Source organism: Tinamus guttatus, unplaced genomic scaffold (assembly GCF_059628265.1).
Source record: "Tinamus guttatus ecotype Peru unplaced genomic scaffold, ASM5962826v1 Tinamus_guttatus_pri_ptg000434l, whole genome shotgun sequence".
Taxonomy (NCBI): domain Eukaryota; kingdom Metazoa; phylum Chordata; class Aves; order Tinamiformes; family Tinamidae; genus Tinamus; species Tinamus guttatus.
The window spans coordinates 1,703,252-1,723,312 of record NW_028288968.1 but is presented as its reverse complement, the minus strand read 5'-3'; the positions used below and the strand labels follow the sequence as shown (position 1 = coordinate 1,723,312).

The 20,061-nt window shown below is 47.3% G+C and overlaps 1 protein-coding gene across 1 annotated transcript in view; it reads right to left on the bottom strand.

Annotated features, from left to right (window-relative positions):
• The window catches only part of EXOC4 (exocyst complex component 4), a 301,672-nt gene that overhangs the window by 208,444 nt on the left and 73,167 nt on the right, over positions 1 to 20,061 (bottom strand). The window contains exons 8-9 of the mRNA XM_088531798.1: positions 10,691 to 10,836; positions 7,656 to 7,744 (exon numbers count right to left, since the gene is read on the bottom strand). Coding sequence (XP_088387924.1) covers positions 7,656 to 7,744; positions 10,691 to 10,836 — 235 coding nt within the window. The remainder of the gene's footprint in view (positions 1 to 7,655; positions 7,745 to 10,690; positions 10,837 to 20,061) is intronic.

Genomic DNA, 20,061 nt, shown 5'->3' with positions numbered 1-20,061 from the left:
GTTTCGACATCTTTTTCAACAACAATTCTGCCCAAGGATCCTGTTACGGACAACTCCAGTCATTTGATGGACCTGGGGACCCCTGACAAAAAGGGATCCAATACCGTAAGTCAAAATAGGGCTTTGTAGGAGGAGGTTGGGTGAGGAATTTGGGAGATAAAGTACCCATAGCCCAACAGAAAAGCCACGTCAAGAGGGAGCAGCACAGGGACTCTCTAAAATTCCTGTCTTAACAGGAGAAAATGCTCCAGGGAAAAGGGAGGCAAAGAAATTACTTTCGTTTTGTCTAAAAACACATACGCTTGGTGACAGTGAGAACAGAAAGACGAGAACCCTTCCAAAATATCCTTCTGCTTCACCATGTATCTTGCATGTTTAGATTACTCCGAGATTCCCAGAAATCCACAGGAAGGGCAGACAAAGCTGCCATTGAAGGGGGTCAGCACTAACCTGTGTCACTGCAGACCTTGTAGTCAACTTTCCTCCTTGTTTAATGCAGTGCCCTGGCCCAGGGCATGTCCAGAAAAAGGAGCAGAGCGGTTGGCCACAACAGGCCCTATCACGAAGCCCATGAAGAGCAGTCTTAGCTGGAGAGCTCTTGATCCCGGCACGGTTTTGGAGGAAGACACAGTCTCCCCAGCATTAGATCGGTCATTCAATTGCCTCCCCGTTAATGTGTCCCTTTAAAGATGTATCCAACATGTACATGATGTCCTCCTACCACTTCCTCCCCTGATGGCCCTTGTAACAGAAGAAAAACAGTAATATTCCTCTGTTAAACTGGAGGAATGCTACAACTTCATGTCTGGTGGCTTGAAAGATCACTGTCACAACAGAGCAGATGGAAAACATACCCTTATCCCCTCTGATCAAAACCAACACAACGTTGGGGTAACGGCTCACCAGCCAGGTCCTTACAGGGGATGGAGCTCCTGATGTGCTGAGCTGCTATGAAAAGAGAAGGAAAAAACGGAGGGAGAATTGGGAAAGGGAAAAGGGAGCAGATTTTGAGTCAACGAACAGCAGAACGAGCGCGACGTAGTCTAAGGGCCAGGTCTGTGCTATAACGTGTCCTAAAGGTGGTCGCCCTTTGGCGGTCCTCTCAAACCTTTGCCAAGATGCACCCAAGCATCTTCAAAAAGCTTCATTCTTTTCAAGCTCCAAAAGAGGGGGCAAATAAGTAAATAAATGGATAAATAAATAGAGATTTAAAAGCCTCGATTCGAGGCTTAGAAGTGTTGGTGCTTCTCACACGCACTTCTCTCTCTCCATCTCCAGCCTCCACACAAATGCTTTTGCCTACCTGTTTACTCACATTATCACTGGATGCAAAACCTTCTCCTACGACACCCCCCACGTGGAAAAAAATATCCTATTCCTGGTACTCTCAAATAATAAAATATTCTAATAATGACAGGACACATTAAGTAAAAACTTTGACAAGAATTTACACACGTAGTCCTAGCAGCACTTCAGAAACTGTTAGCCTCTGCGCCTTCGTAATTGTAAATCATGTTACTTTATTGATTAACGTTACATCTTAATTCTGCAGAAGGGAATCACCTTCTCAGCACACATTTATCCCTCTAGGAAAGGCAGGGCACAATGGATATACGATTGTTTTTGCGATAAATTCTGAAACACCATACACAGATTTACAGGATTGTGACATTACACCTTAAATTCATATTTAAGGTATAGATAGAATGGATGGCAGCTAACATAGAACCAAATAAGTAATATTTCCATCCTTTAATTAAGAAAGAATGACTTTCTTCCCCCAACAGTTTGTCCTTATTAAGCGAAATTTAAGACATCTACGGATCCCCCAACTGTTACTCAAACTCGAAGCCATACGAGTCTTTGAAGCATCTGGTGTGTTTTATGCTCCGTGGCAGCTTCTTTAGCTTCGAATTGAATGATTTATTACCATATAACCTAAGCCTCTGATGAGATTATGCTGCCAATTTGTGCCTCCTCTGCGAGGAGAGGTCTCCTGGAACCCAGGTTTGGGGCAGAACGCGGTGAATCTCAATTAACGGGTGACCTTTGCGAGACAAGGGAAATGTTAATTCATGCTCACCTAAATGGCTTTAACCCCCCTGGAAAGCAGGGCTTTCGAGGGCTGCCCACTCCTCCGGCACCGCAAAGTTGCATTTCAACATTACCAAGATAAAAAAATCTTCGGTGTAAAAAATGTATATGGACATCAGTCAAAGTGAAGGAAAAAAAAAAAAAAGGAGAGAAAATCTAAATGCTAATAGAGCTGTCCCAGGTATATATTTTTTATTATTATTAAAAATAATGGTTTCACATTTTAAGGGGCTTCAAATACCGCGCAGGGGCATGAGGATGATAGAGATGAAACTCATCTTTGCCTCTAAAGCAGGGCAAGAGCAACTGCTCCTGTGCCCACCCTCACCCTGGGGGTACCTGGTGCCATCCCCAGGCCCTCGGGATATCTCATGACTCTCTTGAGGGGTCTCAGCTTGGGGAACATAAAATCAGCAGAAACAGCAAGTTGTAGTAGCTCAGTCTCCACAGACAACTCAGTTCCACTCTTTTTCTAAATTAGGATTAGCAAGTCTATCAAATAGGGGAAATAAAAGCAATGTTTCTGCACAGTATTTACTGTTTTGCTAATTAACTTTGTGAAAACAAAGTTCCCGAAATCGCAGACGAGTAAACAAGAATTTGACTTGCATAAAGAATGAATCTGGGCAAATTTCTGTAGGATGCTGAAACTCCCCAAAAAACCACATGTAAGCAAGACTTCAACACAAAGCACAAGCACCTCGGAGCGTCTTAGATCACAGGATTTATCACGTCAGATTTAAATAATGGAGCTATAAAATGCAAAATATCAACTTCAGAGTGAATTCTACGTTCAACCTGAAACAATCTCTCTAGAAGGAACTCTTAATATATAAATCTCTTTGAGGATATATACTGTAATTCTGGCCAATGTGGTCACCAACAGTCCCACAGGAACAGGATGACTGCTTCACATTTGGCAAGTCAAATTCCACACCAGCTAACTATAAATTATTACAGAGCAGTGAAACAAGCACTTAATTGACTGTATCGTAGATATTTTATTGATGAAAAGTTTCCACCAGCTTTTGGAAAAGGAAAACATTATTTATAATATTTTGACCCGGGCTTTATCTTGTAAGAAAAACATGTGCATTGGATAACACGAAGGAAAAAGGAGGAAAGATACTCACCAATGCAGATAAAGTTGATTTAGGGACAATTAGATATATGAAAACCTATGGGCTTTCCCTAACAGGTATTGGGAACATAAGTAACTCATGGAATTAACCCGGGATGGTTCAGTTCCTCCACACTAGGAGCTGACGTGGGAAGAGCCGTGAAGAGTGAAAATCAAAGCTGGGGAAGGAGCTCATAGCTGATCCCATCAGCTTTGATTTCCAGGATCCTGACATCCTTGTGGTTGTGTTTTTCATACTAAAGGAGGAGGAAAGGCAGAATGTGACACCTGACAGTCTACACAGTGCAGTACTGGAATCACTTGGTTCTGCTGTGAGCAGAGTAACACGGGGCCAAAGATTCAAGGAAGAAGAGCTTGAAGCCAAGGCTGAGGATGGATTTAGTAGCCCTAAAAGAGGCTCCAAAACACAAAAGGGCTGGAGTTGAAGATCAGATCGCACTGGGAAGGCCACAATAGGGGAGCAGAACACAACTTAGGCCTATGTTGCTATACCTGGACGTGGTCCAACCTGTTATGGATAAATTGATGCTGCAAGATCAGACTGAGCTTCCTTAATAATTTATCCCTTAATAACACAGAAAAGGATGCAATAGCTTTGCCCGTTGTGCAGGTCCCATCCTTGCTGGAAGGAGCAGAGACGAAGCCGTGTGTCCATTAAGAGCATCCCTTCTCCTCCTGTAAGGTACAAATACATAAAATACCTAAAACCCCCCCAAATGCACCTATTTAAAGAGGCTAAGACCAACCAGCCCATTGAAACCTGCTGCTGCAAACCCCGGGCTGGCAGGTTTGTGTGACTGCTGGGACGAGGGCAGCTCTTTGCACAGTGAATCAGAGGGTTTCTCCTGCCTCCCCTTTTGGGCATCCCCCTTGTCGTCCTCCTCCCGGGTTCACTGCAGCTTTAATAACAATCTCAGAGGCAAAAAAAAAAAAAATTAAGAAACAAATTATTTTTTTACACGTAATCCCCCTTTCTCTGTCAAGTGCCTGACCCCGGTTTGATAATCTCATTTCCTGAGATTCAAAATGCTGGAAATTTAAGCTTCCTAGAGTGTTAATTGCGGCCCTGCTCCATTGCTAATCAAAAAATTGGATGTTTTGCATGAAAATGCGGCTCTAATTAATTCTCAGTCATAAAGCACCCCGGTTTTAATAACCCCTCCTTGATTGGATAGCCTTTGAAGAGACAGTGCAGCTAATCCGCTAAAGCAGAAAAAACACACGCAGAGGAAATAAGCAGGGAGCTCACACGGGCTGCACTGCACGACTGCATTAATACCGGAAAGCAGAAAAAGGGGAGCCCGAGTCTCCCCGTCTGACCCGATGCCGCTGCCGAGCCCGGCACGGGGAGCAGCACAAGGCCAAATATCATCCCCTCCTTCGCTTAAATGACTCCAGCGTCTCCAAGGGCTTTTCCCAAAGCGGATTTGGAAGCACCCACAAACACTCGTGTTTTCCCCAGACCTGCCCTTAGGCCTTGTCAGCTCGGGAACCGTCTGCCACCACGTTGTGTCTCAGCGCCGGCAAAATCTCCATTAGCAAAGTTCCTTTTGGATAGAAATAATTCCTGCGAGCCTCACGAGTCAGGAACATCCAGCCTTGCACCAAGGGTGGTGGAACAGCTCATGGACGTGTAACCCAAAGCCCAGACTTCCCCCCAAACCACTCAGGCGAGGGCCAAACTTCCACCAAGATCCACTACGATTCAGAAGATGGACGTGGTCAATGTTAAGAGATGCAGAAATAATAAAAATGTTTCTACAAGTCATCGCTGGCAAAAAAAATCTTATATATAACAAACACAGCTGAGCTGCTAGCCACCTTAAACATATTAGACTTTATATAATAGATGTAAGTTTATAAACTCTACTAAAGCCACCAAGGGGAAAGTTAAACTCTAAAAGTGTTTTCGGAATTTTAAAAGCACCTCTGACAAACTCAGACTTAAGAAAAGTGAGGCAAAGGGAATTCACTCCCAATTTTCACGAGGTTTAACAGCAAGAAGCAGACACCTCCACGAGAGTGTTCTGGATGAAAACTGAATAAATCACTTTAAGAAAGAAATACGGAGGGCACAACTTCTCAAACACTGAAGGCATGAGGATAATAAGTGAACATTTCCAGGGCTTGGACACACTACGGGCATCCCCACAAGCAGTGATTTCTCGCAGGGCATCATGCTGTAGCCTGCAGGGACCATGAGTATCCAACGTGGCTGCATGGAGTGGCCAGTGCCAGGACAAGGGCTCATGGGTGCAAGTTGAAGCCCAGGCAGCTCCGTGTCCACGTGAGGAAGAACTTCCTTGGTGTGAGGGTGCCAGAGCCCTGGCACAGGCTGCCCAGAGAGGCTGTGGAGGCTCCTTCTCTGGAGATGTCCAACCCGCCTGGATGCCACCCTGTGCCCCGTGCTCTGGGTGTCCCTGCTGGAGCAGGGGCTGCACTGGGTGATCCCTGGAGGTCCCTGCCACCCTCAGCCGTTCTGAGGCCACAGTTCCTGCTGGGACGTGCACCCGCTGCGGCCCTGGGCCTTGGAAACACCACCCAATGAAGGGGCACCCTGGATGGAATGGGAAGGAAAGATGAAATGAGCTCGGGTTTGGCTTCTTCTGCAACACAGCCCGTCACCCACAAAGCTTCACAGCGCCAAGCACCGCGTCGTGGCTAACGCAGGAGTAGTGTTAAGAGTCAGCCAGGCTTCAGGCATTGCACTGTTGATGCCAAGAACTTGCTTCTAAAATATCGCCCTATTATTTAAGGCAATATCAAACCCTATTTATTAAGATGGTATCAAGAACACCATAGGCAAACAAATGGCAGGAGGGCTCTTATGGAGGAAAATGCAAATTTTCCAGCTAGAATATGGCCAAGATGCATGCTCTTGGGAAAAAGAAGAAAAATGGGAAGTTCAACAGCAATCGTTTCTGTTCTGCAGAGAAGAAGCTGCTTCTGACACCATCCTGCTGCCCACAACCTACGTCAGCCCAAAAGGAGACAGAATTTGTAGGTCCAGCTTAGAGGAAAAAAACCACAAGGTATCAGTTGTCCTCCTCCAATTTCCATGGAAAAGACCCAAGAATTAATCCTTCCCCCTCTAAATCACCTGCAGCAGGGCCCTTTCCCCGCGGAGGGGTAACGTGTGCCTTATGCCCCACACGATCCCAGTCCAAAGCAAAAGCATCGCTCCATCTCCAGCCGTTTGGAGACTATTCTAATTAAATTCTGCTTTCAAGAAGACAGCATGAGCCAAACTTTTTTTTAAAACACATATGTTTCTTTGAAGATCTTTTCAGGAAAAGTTTCCCTAGCAAGGCACCCTCTGAAAACTCATCCCTGTGGATACGGCTGTGGATACGGCGGGGCAGGCGCCTGCCTTCTGGGCGCCCGCTTGAACAAATAAATTGCATTTTCCTTCAAAAAGGGTTAAAAAAAGAGAAAAAAAAATCAAAATGCACATCTTGCTGTGGCCTGGGATTCAGGAGGATTAATGAGCTCCCTAAAAGGGAGCTGCCACTTATAATAGGGAGAGACGGCAGCACATTTTTAACATAAAGTTCAAAGGGAAACTTTTCTTGATGGTGAAACGGCAAAGATTTCTTTGCAAAGTCATCTCATCTATTGTCCCCATGGACTCCCTACGTGGATTTCTTTTGTCACTTATTGCATCACGTTTGAGCTCTTCCCATTCATCCCTAAAGGGTGATATTATCTTGTCCCTGTCCTCCCCAATTCCTTTACTCCTTTGTGCCTCCCAGGCCCCAGCTTTGGCACCCTCTGGAGAGCGCTCCAGAGGAACCATGAGGTCCCTCTTGGTTCAATAAGGAGCCAATCTGGAGTGATCCAGATTGTGCCCGTTGGGAACAAGGCCTGGACCCAGGAAGAGCTGTTTTAAAATACGTCCTCAATTAACTGGTATAAAAAAACAACCATCGAAAATTTAAAACATCCTCAATTAAAAGCTAGCACAAAAACCCTTCTCCTTTAAGTGTTGTACAAAAATTTGATCACTTAATCCACGGAATAGAAACTCAGGCCTTCAAATGGGATGACTGAGCTCAGATGGTAAAACAATCCAGCAGAAGTAGCACATTTGGCACCAACACGTAAAAAGAAATTGCAGATAAGGAAGCAGACAGACAGAGGGCACTTCTAAGTACCCAAAAGCAATGCTGCAGGTGAGCTCGCTTTCATCCAACCCTTATGAGTATCTTTTAAGACCTGGACCTTTTGCAGGAAGTACAGAGGGAACAGCAAGAAGTTCAGCTGCTCCACAATAATAAATGAACACAGGTTATAATCTGTTGACATTTAGCCAGTGTTGTGGCAACTCAGAAGGGTCTTTGCTCTTTAACACAGCATGGACAACACACGCAGCTCGTGCAGAAGGGAATTAGCCAAACTCACACGCTCTCCATTCCCCCACCTTGCAGCTCTCCGCTCCTGCTGTACAGCTCCCTTCTCTGCTCCCGCAAATAGGCGCTCATGCTAATCGCATGGGAGGAGGACTCAAACCTGTAATTAAAAAAAAAATAATAATGAAGTTTCCAGTCAATCAGCTGTAGAAGTGTCTTTCTTGGGAGCCCCAGTTCCCTCTAAACAAGCAGGGCTTCCCTGTGTGCTGGAGCCATTTCAGACCTTAGCTCATGTTCCCTGCAAAGCTCCATGACCGACGTGTCCTGTTCGGTCACCTGGGACCGGGGCAGCTCTGCACACAGGCTCCCCAGCAGCAACGGCCCAAAGCTGCTCAAATCCCACCCAAAGCCATGAACTAACGCTTTCTCCATGGTTAGCTGGCATATCAATGCAGCCACTGATGAAAAATTAATATTCTCCTGGAGACTAAGGAGCAATAAAATATTGATCGTTTATTCTGTGGCTCCAAGCCTCCACGAGCAGTGGCGCAAGAAAAGACAAACGTTTTCCATCTGTGTAACCTCGAAAATGCAATTTTGACCATTGCTAGAAGAAGGCCCCGTGTTGACCCAACACCCCAGGGCCTCCGGTTGCTCCGGCTGTGGCCGGAGGTGGTTGGACCCATGACTGGGGAGGAGAAAACCCCACCGGGGACATCACACTCGTGGTGAGGACCTGCGGGTGCTGGTGCTTCGCCAGAGACCCCTTCCCGCACCCTTCTGCTGAGGACTGACTCCCTTCAGCCTCGACAACCAACCAGGGGGACACCGAGCATCAAAACAGAGAAAACGATAGAGACATGAGCAAGATTTTTTTTAGGGTACTATTATTAATGAGGCTCTTCTGTATTAATTTGGACCGTGTGCGTTAGCGTTATTGCAACTAGACTAATAACAATCTATCAAAACGCAACACGCAGCTAACACTTTAATTAAGCTAACAATAAATTCCTGGCTCTGTGTTTATGAGGCGCTGCCTTTTGCCCAGAGCGAGATGTTAAATGCAACATTATCACCACGGCCCAGAGATCTCCAGGGATCTTCTCCATCTCTTCCCAGAGATCCAAAGCAGAAACTTCAGGTCAAGGCAAAGCAAAACAATAAACCTCGAGCTCCTCCCACTGCCACCAATGTTATTTTGGTAGAGTGATTGAAATGACTCCTTGGGTTCACTGTATGGACATTTGTTGCTGGATCTTCTCCCGTTCATCTCATTCCCCCAACCATCCACTTCACTCCTCCATCTTCCCCTCCTCTGCTCTTGCAGCAAGTTCGTATTTCCATAAGTTCCTCTGCTCGTGTAATCCCTTCCTTTCCCTGTGCTGATCCCCCAACAAGAAAACCTATTTTTAACAGGTAATTACAATAATTGAGGCCAAGATGGAGACTAATGTGCTGGGTGTTCAACATCTGCTCATACAATCCACTCCTTTCCAAGCCTGACTTCTGCCTTGCGAACCCAACCTAAACACACACAGCATGAAACAACCCTGCACGTCAGGACTCTCCTTTTGAGAAGTCTACTCATTTTAAAGATAGGGAAACAATGATTCAAAGTCTCTTGCAAATCCCAGTCTCTTCCAAAGCCTCTTGCTACTATCTCTGGACAAACGGACACGATTCAGGAGTCCGGACTCTTCCTGCTGCTCACGCTCCTCCGTTCAGGCCCCCACCCAGCAGCGGTGCTTGGTATTTATAAAATTAGCTTCCAAAAAGTTAGCATGGGACAAGCACATTCCATTGATCCGTGAGGAAAACACGAGGTGGAGCCCTGCCCTAGGAGACCCAGGCAGCGAGGGGCCGCAATGCGGAGAGGCTGATGACAAGTGGACGGCGCTTCCGATTTGGCCATCGCTAATGGAAAGGCAAGAAAAAGAGCCCTGCAGCCGGGCGAGAACAGCACGGAAGACGGGAGAGGAGACGAGGATAACACTCCATCAAACATGTACATCCCTCAGCGGGCTGAGAAATTCCATTTCGACAGAGATTTCCAGAGATACGGTGACAGCTGACAGAAGAGCGATAACCGAGTGAGAGATCCCAATAAGCGCCGCTGTCACGGAGGTGGCGGCAGCGCCTCGGTGACGCGGCCAGCAGTGGTTAAGGGACACGTTCTTCCCTGCGAGGTTAGGCCCCTTCACTTTAAGCAATTACACCCGTCTTCACTCTCTGCTGACAAACTAATATACAGGCTCAAATTGCCGGGGGTGACACGGAACGTCCTCACGCCTCTGTCGCGAACGGCGCAAATGCAGGGGAAAACAGAGCTGGTGACAAGAGGTGAGCGGCTCTGCCTGGCTCCAGACAACTGCAAGCCGGAGCAAATCCACGGAGCGCAATTCCCAAGCCATGGGAGTGATAAGAAAGGGCTGGGGGCAACAAGCAGGGGTTGGGCTGGCGGTCAGGAGACACCTCGGGAATCCTCTCTACCACATTTAACCTTCTAATAAGAGGAGGTGATAACAGGGAGTTAATCCTGCGAGAGCGGGAAGCACAAGAGGTTTTCACGGCTGCTCAGTGATGCTCCTCGCCCTTGCATGTCGGATTAGCTCCCCCAAACCTCTGCCTTGCCCACCTGGCCTCATCCTTTCCCTCACACTCCCCTCCCAACCACTTGATTCCTTCCACTTTGAACCCCGTTAGCACTCCAAATTAAAAGCACTAGTGATAGGATTAGCAGCTTAGTCTATCTGGCAATTACACAGTTATCTTAATTCTCTTTGTCCAGCCCTCTTTATCATCCTCTTTACCACGACTTGATTTTAACTGGGACAAAGACAGGCATGAAGTATTACAGCACACATTATAGGAGCTAATATAAGGGGATCCCAGCCCTGAGAAGAGACACGGAGAGAGCTACATGCCGAACAACAAGGATGAATCCTTAACAGGGATCTTACTGAGGCTTCAGCTTTGGCCATTACGTCTTCATCTGAAAGTTTGTCCCATGCCCACACTGCAAAACTCTACTAGCAACCAGCGTTGTCCAATGCTCCAGGTTCCAGAGACAGCAAAAGTTTGGTGTTACCATCATGCCAGCACTTACTTGAACAAGGGGTTCTTCGGCCTCTGTGGTTTCTTCTTGGCAAAGAAGGCTGCGAATTCCCTGCCGGAGCTGGCGTAGCTGAGCTGGGCGGACGGCTCCGAGGCCGCGCGCGTGTTCTTCATATCCAGGTATTCTGTCAGCAGCATCTGCAAACAGAAGGGAGAAGAAGGTAAAGCTTGGAATAAAACAGTGTCGCCACACAACGTGAACAGCAAGGATCCTCGTGTACTCTAGAGGGCTGAAGGCTGGAAAAGTAATAAAAGACGTTTAAGGTTTGCAATTAGCACCAAAACCCAAGCTTCATTTTCAGAAACGAGATCCTAGTGGCCTATATGTCACCAACGTGGTAAAAACACTTCTCGTCACTTGACCAATTCGACAGATTCCAAGTATTCATTTATATCTTGAGAGACAATGAAATTAAAAACAACCCCCTTAAAAAACAACTTTCAGAAATTCAACACTTATTCTCATAAAATCTTACCTATGTGGAGACTATTACGATTGTGTTCACCTCTAACAACAATGTAGAATTCACCAGGGCTGTGCGGTAAACAAATTACATAGGAATAAACATCTAAGCAAACGATATAATGCCCCTAATTAGAAACAATTCAGGATGGCTTGGAAAAAATATGAACAAAAACAACTTGATTTGAACTCCTAAAAGGACCTCAGCCCTTTACCAGAGCCCAAGCTTTTGAAACGCGCCCTTATTGGTAAGAGGCACAACAACCGCCGTGATGATTTTTAACAGTAATTTACCAATTAACTCTGTGTTCCCGTATTCCCATTTCTTCTCACCTACTCGAATTACTAAAATCAGAGACGGTGGAAATGGCACCAGGTCGGATCTTGCTCTGCTGTGCCATAGTCAACACTTGCAGAGCTTCTTCAGAACAAGATCACTACCTCTACGAGCAGGGGAGACCCATGATAACTTCTCTCCCTTTTGGTCGTACATTAAGGGAGAGGTCCTCAATGTACAGCCCAACCACAGCAAAACCCTTCTGCTTTTTAAGGGACACTATTAACATGAGACAGGTTTAAAATCTCACTAGCTACTTGCTTGAAGCAAGTCAGCTTGAAGACAGGGACTCCAAGTTATTTGGCCAAGATGGCCCAAGGTGCCCAGCTGCTCTGCTGTCACTCCTTCCATGGCACTTTAATAAGCATCCTAATTCAGCAGGGGAAGTTGTGGCCTGATCATGTACTTATTAAAAGCTGCAGCAAGCTAGAACTTCAAAATCCACTTAAAACAAAAGACTAGCCAGGCACTTTTCTGCCTATCAAAGCAAACGGGAGCTTTCCTTAACAGTAACGTAAAGGATTTCATGATTTGGTCCCATAACGCTTTCGTGGTGGTTGCTCAGCCATCAATCAAAAACTCTGTTAGACATTAATCACATACACGTAGGGCAAGATTTATGAGTGACTGCAAAGTTTGCAACATCCCATTCATCTCCAACGAGGCCTGTTGCCTCGCTGCTCAGTGGCTGAATCCTGCCATCCGTGTAGCACATTTACATCAACGTGAGCAAAGCAAGCGAGAGCACGAAGCCCTCTTCACCCCACCACCCTTTGGGAAGGAAAATTAAGATTAAATGTTTTATTAAAAAGGCAATATTTGTAGATTTGGAGGCCGAACTGAATTCTCAGATTTTGAAAGGTCCCATCAGTACGTGCAGCCTGAGCTCGGAAAATGCTCCATGCCATCAGTTCAAAGATATTTCACGTCTTCACGTATTCTCAGTTAAGATGGATGCTGTGGGGTGAATTGCTTGCTGTAGCACAAAAACGAGACTGTTTCAAAAACCTAGGATCTCTTCCTAAAATACTACCATTCTGCCATTAATTCTTCTTTGAGACAATTCTACCTCAAGGTGGCTGACTTGAGCAGCAATAGGATCTCAAGAAAAACAGAGGCGTTAGCTAAGCAGGTCCCAAGACATTTATGGCAAAAAAAAATCTGAATTTTGATACGTTTTGGAAGATAATTCACAAAATTTTCCTTATATGCAACAACAGTGAAGTGACAACTGAATAGTCAAACACCGATGCACCCCAACGAGAACTTGGGAAGCTGCTGAGCAGCAGCTACAAATGACTCCAGAGCTACATGAAAAATACGGATGTCTGTTTTTAAACCTGTCCAAAAAGCCCTCTAGGCCATAACGTTGATTTTCAGTGAATGTTCAGAGCTTTGGGGGTTCCAAAACCTTAGAGAGGTTTTGAGGAGAGGCACCTGAGGAGAAACAACCCCAGACATCGGTACAGATTAGGGGTTGATCTGCTGGAAAGCAGCTCCATAGAGAGGGATTTGGGAGTCCTGGGTGACACCAAGTTACCCAGGAGGCAGCAACGGGCCCTCGTGGCCAAGAAGGCCAATGGGCTCCTGGCTGCAGCAGGAGGAGCGGGGCCAGCAGGGCCAGGGAGGGATCCTGCCCCTCTGCTCAGCCCTGGGGAGGCACCTGGAGCATCGGGGGCAGCTCTGGGCTCCCCAGGACCAGAGGGACGTGGAGCTGCCAGAGAGGGGCCAGCGCAGAGCCACCAAGATGCTGAAGGGACTGGAGCATCTGTGGTGTGAGGAAAGAGTGAGCGAGCGGGGCCTGTCCAGCCTGGAGAGGAGAAGGCTGAGAGGGATCTGAGCAACATGGACAAACACCTGAGGGGAGAGTGTAGGGAGGATGGGGCCAAACTCTTGTGGGTGGTGGCCAGGGACAGGACAAGGGCTCATGGGTGCAAGTTGAAGCCCAGGCAGCTCCATGTCCATGTGAGGAAGAACTTCCTTGGTGTGAGGGTGCCAGAGCCCTGGCACAGGCTGCCCAGAGAGGCTGTGGAGGCTCCTTCTCTGGAGATGTCCAACCCGCCTGGATGCCACCCTGTGCCCCGTGCTCTGGGTGTCCCTGCTGGAGCAGGGGCTGCACCGGGTGATCCCTACAGGTCCCTTCCAACCTCAACTGTTCTGGGATTCTGGGAGAAGATGAAATGAAAGGTAACCCAGTCCCCAGACCAGCACAAGGGCAAATGGAATGACCAAGGCAATTACCGGCCTCCCAACTTTGTATCGATCTGAGACAAAGTAACAGATGATGGAAGACTCTGTTAAGAAAGAACTGAAGAATAATAACACAATTAATGTCCATCAAGATGGATTTACAGAAAACAGATCCTGGCTAACTGGCGTTTTTATGAGATGACAAGTTTAGTTTTAAATAAATTGGGAAAGACAGGGTTATATTTCCACAAAGCATCTGAGAACAAAGCCAAAGCAAGAGTCACACAGCATCCACTAAGGAAAAATCAGCAGGCTAGCGCAAAGATCCGTGACACCCAACTAGGATGCATGGAAATCGCCAACGCCAAATTACGCAAAGTCCCACAAATCCTGTTTTTTTATTTTCTCCCTTTTTGTCTTCTCTATTTCAAGTGAAAGCCTAATCCAGATTTTTTTTTCTCTCTTTTATTCGTTAGAGATCTTCTAATTTTCATCTTAACTTTGGTCCATCCTGTTTCTGAAAGCAGTCATTATTAAAGAAGCTTCATCAGAGAAATGAAGCACATGTATGACTTGTTCCTGTCTCTATTTTCAGGGAGAAAGGAGAAGAACAATAAATAGTAATGAGAACAGACTATTAACACACAAAAAAAAAATATTAATTTGGGGGGTAAACTGCCATCAAGCAATTTCAGCATCACCAGAGGTAGATTTCTATGCTTAAGGTGAAAGAAGGAAGGGAAAAGCTGTGGGCCCACTGGATAAAGCAGCAGCTCCCAGAGATTGGGGCACATTGAAGGTAATTAATAGCAGAGAGTTTACCACTGTGGCAACAGAAATGAATTAACTAATGAAAAATGGCTAAATCTGACAGGAGTGAAAATTTCGGCCTTCCCAGGCAGAAGGGTGTGCGAAACCTGGCACCCACGAACACAGCAAGAGGAGGCGAGAGGCAGCACGAGGGTTATTAAAAGGCTGGAAGGCAAGACTGGGAGCACAACGCCAAGAATCGGGAGCTCGGTCTTATCAGCTTAGCAAAGAGCAGGCTCGGGGGTTATTAGATCAGTCCGCGAGCCCATAACACTGCACAGGACTGACGGAAAAAGCCCTCGCTAATGAATTTATAAAAAAACCCAAAGCCTGGGGAAAGCTGGAGCTGGGAAGGCTTTGACTAGCAGTTAGACATGCGTTTGGAGAGCGTCATTATCGTCTCGAACCCAAGGTTACAGCGATTTCTCCATCACTGCCTCTCTCCATCCCAGTCAAGGCTGGATGCCTTTCAGAAGGAAGCGCCCTCATTCCGATAGAAACTAATTCAAGAAACGACCACGGCTTGAGTCATGCAAGAGGTCAGACAAGAAGATCACAGGGGTTCCCCTTGGCCTGATCATCCCTAAGCCCTGGCCACCCTGTGCTGGCTCTTGGGGTGCTGGAAGGAACCATGGACGGAGGAACCATGGATGGAGGAAGCACGGATGGAGGAACCATGGATGAAAGAACCACGGATGTTCAAAGCGTCGTTGCTGCCCATCTCCTTCAATCGCCACTTCCTCCAAAACACAGGGTTGAAACCAGCCGTCATCGACGCTTGTGTTGGGTAGACAGCCTTGTCCTGGGGGAAACCTCTCGTCCTGCTTCCCTGGAGCCCTTCCCACAGCAGACAAATTTTACCACAGCTTCCCCAGCTCAACGGGGAAGCACCTGGTGACAATGTGGGCGTTGGGAAGGACACAACAACCCCAAAATGATGATATCCGACCACAGATGACTTCGGGGAAACAAGGGCAACTGTAAATGAATCCTGAGGATACCTGGGATTCCAAGTAGGATGCACTACTGTGCCATGCACTTCTTTATGTGTAGAATATGTAGAAAAAAAGATGCCCTTCCTCCGACTCTGGAGAGTGGAGGTAACTACTAGCAAAGCCCCAAAATAAGGCAAGGAAAGCAGCGCGATTCAGCGGGAGCCTAGTCTATAACTAACCACCCCACAATTTTCAGTATCGAGTTTCTTATTGAGGGGCTGCAGTCATTACAAAATATAACAAAAAGAGGTTCAATAGCACTTTATGACCACCGAGCTTTCTGCATGAGTGGTGCTAAGCAGTCAACTCGGGAGAACAGGGCCCAAACGCACCTACTGTGGACAAAGCAATAGGAAGTTGAAAGAATAAAGCATTTTTTTAATGCTGTACAACCTGCTTTATCTAATCCTCATTGCCCGTGAAATTAATTTAAGCAGAAGGCAATAATAAAACCCCTTCGAGAACTAATTCTTGCAAGGCATTGCCCAATTTATCATTATTGGAAGCAAACTTTGCTTGTTGTTTGCTTTTTTCCTTTTGGGGGAAGCGGCAAAACCCACAGCACGGTTTAGCTAAGGGTGCCCCTGCCGCCGCGTTCATTAGCGATGCTAATCAGCAATTAGCGCCACCATTAGCGCAGCTCTGGGGCTGCTCTTCTGCCTCCTGGGAGGGAGGCGACGTCACAAACCCCCAAATTGCTTTAGAAAATGCAACTTTTTGAGAGCTGCTCTAAGCTGCGCTGCACAGGAGAGCTGCTGCTCCTCGTCTTACCTCCCCAGGCTGGCTGCAAGCTGCCCCAAGGGCTTTCGTGTCCCATCAGGAGGGCTCCTCCAAAGCTTGGCCTCGGGTTGATGCAGAAAGCCTCACGATGCCTTTGCTGAAACTCACTTATTTTCCCTTTGCAAAAGGGAGACAATCTGTCTTTTTTTTCCCTCCTTTTTCCTTGTGGTTCGGCTGCTTTATTTATTTTAACGGGAGGGACAAATAGTGATGGTAAATTTATTTAAGCTGTGAAGAGTCGACTCGAATAACTGGGTCATAAAACAAACGGACGGCGTTTAATTTTCTCCTGACACGTCCTCGTTCTGCAAATAGAGATTATGCTAAAAGCAACGACTGGAGTAACGAGGCTGCTCCCTGCTCACGGTGCCGGCCCTCAGCACCAGGACAGGACGACGGGGGTTGTGGCACTGTTGGGGGTGTCACTCAGGATTCTTCACTTCCTTGGACAAAATGCAGAGTTTTGGGGCATGTTTGCATAGCAAAGACACCACTACAGGCTGGGGACCGACCTTCTGGAGAGCAGCTCTGCAGAGAGGGACCTGGGTGTCAGGTGGACAACAAGTTGACCATGAGGCAGCAGGGTGCCCTCATGGCCAAAAAGGCCAATGGGATCCTGGGGAGCATTAAGAGGAGCGTCTCCAGCAGGTCGAGGGAGGTGATCCTGCCCCTCTACTCAGCCCTGGTGAGGCCACAACTGGAGTATTGTGTCCAGTTCTGGGCCCCATAGGACAAGAGGGATGTGGAGCTGCTGGAGAGAGGCCAGCGCAGGGCTACAAGGATGATCAGGGGCCTGGAACATCTGCCCTATGAGGAGAGGCTGAGGGAGCTGGGCCTGTTCAGCTGGAGAAGAGAAGGCTGAGAGGGGACCTGAGCAGTGTCTAGAAGTACCTCAAGGGAGGCAGTGAGGAGGATGGGGCCGGCCTCTTTTCACTGGTGGCCACCGACACAACTAGAGGAAACGGCCGGAAACTGAAACACCAAAAGTTCCACAGGAACTTAAGGAAAAATTTCCCAACAGTGAGGGTGCCAGAGCACTGGAACAGGCTGCCCAGAGAGGTTGTGGAGTCTCCTTCTCTGGAGATCTTCCAAACCTGCCTGGATGCCACCCTGTGCCACGTGCTCTAGGTGACCCTGCGTGTGCAGGGGGTTGGACTAGATGATCTCTAGAGGTCCCTTCCAACCTTCAGCATTCTGGGATTCTGTGATTCCATGAAGCTGAGGCTGCCTCTGCAGCACCACTACAGCACCCGTTGAAACAGCCCGTGGGGTTTGGGCTTAATATTACACATGGCTTGGCTGGAAAAAAAAATCAGTTTTGGCAAGTTAACCCTGTTGGACTCTGGACAACAACTTATATCTCCTAGGATCGCTAACAAACCATCCCTCTCTATGCACGCGTACAGCTATGAACCCAGATATTTATATCCTTGGTACGTAGCTATACATCTAGGAGGGGGAACACGCTGTTTAAATACCAGCCGTGTTAACTCCGGGATGGAACAGCAGCCTCCGTGTATTTGGGGCCGTCAGCTAATTGCTGAAGACATCCCGCTACAGCGGCGTCGGGAACAGCAGCGTGCCCTCGGTCTTCATTAAATGCCAGCTCTTAATAACAGCCTCCAAAAGGGCTTTAATTGCATTTACTCGCAGCTCCTGAACTTTAAAAGTTGTTAATCAGATTTCTATGTAAATGGAACGACGATTAAAGGTTAAGTACAGGTTTCTGAAATTCCTGCAGTCGAAGACGGATTGCCCTTAACAGGAAAGAGAAACTACCAGACTTGACAGGAACTAAACATCTTAATTAAATACGCAGAAGTACAGTACTTATTTCGGCGTGAAGTTCTATTTTCAAATGTCAAACTTAATCAGGCACTTGACAAAAAGGTGCAATATCCCTGCGGCGCCGGGCAGCGGAAAACGCCTGGAGTCTCCGCGGAAGAAACACCCGGATGGAAGAAACATGTCCCGAATCCTCCGCTAGCGCCAAGCCACGAGTCCTGGGAGTTTTGTGGCTCTAAAACTGCCAGGTCCGGGCAGGATCCGGCCCTTTGCCCCATCTCTAGAGGTCCCTTCCAACCTTAAGCATTCTATGATTCTATGAACACAAGCAAACTAGCACATATCTTCATACCCTACGGTGCATGGCAATTCACAGAGACTAAGGACTAGGAGGATCTGAATATTGGTATAACCAGACGCCAAACTGCGCTCACTTCTCATAGAATTCATCCTTAATAGGGGAGATCAGGGTTGAAGCACTTTTTTAGCATTTAGCCCGAATCCTAGGAGGAAAGACTTTTCCAGTAAAGCAACCACCAGTTCACTAGAGCAATGCTGCATAGGATAGACAACTCAGTCACAAAAATACAGGCACAGGGGCAAAAAAAAAGAGAAATTCAGCAATGGAAACTGCAGAGACAGGCTCTGCCTTTAAGTACTGTAAAACAAGAGGAAAGGGATGATGTTAGGAACAAGGAAAGTTAATTAAAGAGATACCAGTTAATTAAAGAGATACCAGTTGCTTCTTCTTCTTGCGGTCCAACTAAACACTCAGTCGCTGTGACTTGAGAAAAGGAGGGAGAGAAGGAAACTTCCACCCACCTCTGCTAATGCACAGCTGGAGCAGGAGCTGTTACAGCGATTTACCCACTAGGGCTGCGAATCTGGAGGAGTAAAAGAGGATTAAGGAAAGTTTAAAAAGCAAATCTGCTATAGCTAAACCTAGTGCTGTTGCTCTACTATTTATAAACGGCTTAAGCAGATGTAGCAAGAGGGCTACGAAGCTGCATGAACTTACAGAACGTGTAAATCAGCAGCTTTTCCCAATCTTCTAACCTCTGTCAAAATTAAGTTGAAGAAATTAAGACCTTATTGCTTTCACAGGCTCTTTCAGGAATACGGTGCAGTATCAAACAGCTCTGTATAACGAGCTACCAAAAACCCTTTCCCTGATACCTTAGACACAGGTGAGCGTTTCCTGATCCGCATCTCCACCCGCGAAGAAGGAAGCAGCCCACAAAATCAGTCGGGTGAAAAGGTTTGCACAAAAGAGCAGCTAAGGACAGGGCCAGCAAACGGGGCTTCGAGGGGATCAGGCCCCCACGATGGGATGAAAGGGCACGGTCCCCTTTGACACCAGCCCAGCAGCCACCCGGCTGCTGGCGCCTTTGAAGGACATCAGAAGCAGAGACCCTCTTTGTCGCCCTTACAATAAGCCCCGTTTTCCATCCCGGCCGCGTGCTGGGGTTGCCCTCGTTCAGAGGCTTGATCACAAAGTGGCCCTCAACTTCTTCTAGGGAAAGGGAGGGTTCTGGAGAAGCTGCAGGGTCTTAGAAGTTACTGCTGATAGACTGATGCCAGAGGGGGGAGCTCATGGCATAGAGAAGATTCCCATTTTCAAGGTTTGGGGGGGAAAAGGAGGAAAAAACAAAATGAAATTGCACAAAGCTCTTGTGCACGAGCCCTCCCTTCCTTTTCAGGTCCCTTCGGGATCGCTGTCCCTCCTTCCTTGCCTGCAGCTCCACATGAGGTCCAGGCCACCAAAGCCAGTGTCCCACAGGTGACAAAGGTCCCGAGCGTGTCCCACTCCAGGAGACTCCTGGACGTCCCTCTGTCCCTTTCAGGAGCTCAGCAAGTGGAGTTAAGCAGCAACGCCGGCATCGCATGATATCAGGAACCAGCGGCATTAGGAAAAAAGCATCACTAGCTTCAAGGAGGGATGTGCCCTTGCAGGGGTTTCTTACTCTGGACACAGAGCAGAAGCACTGGGATTACAGCAAGAA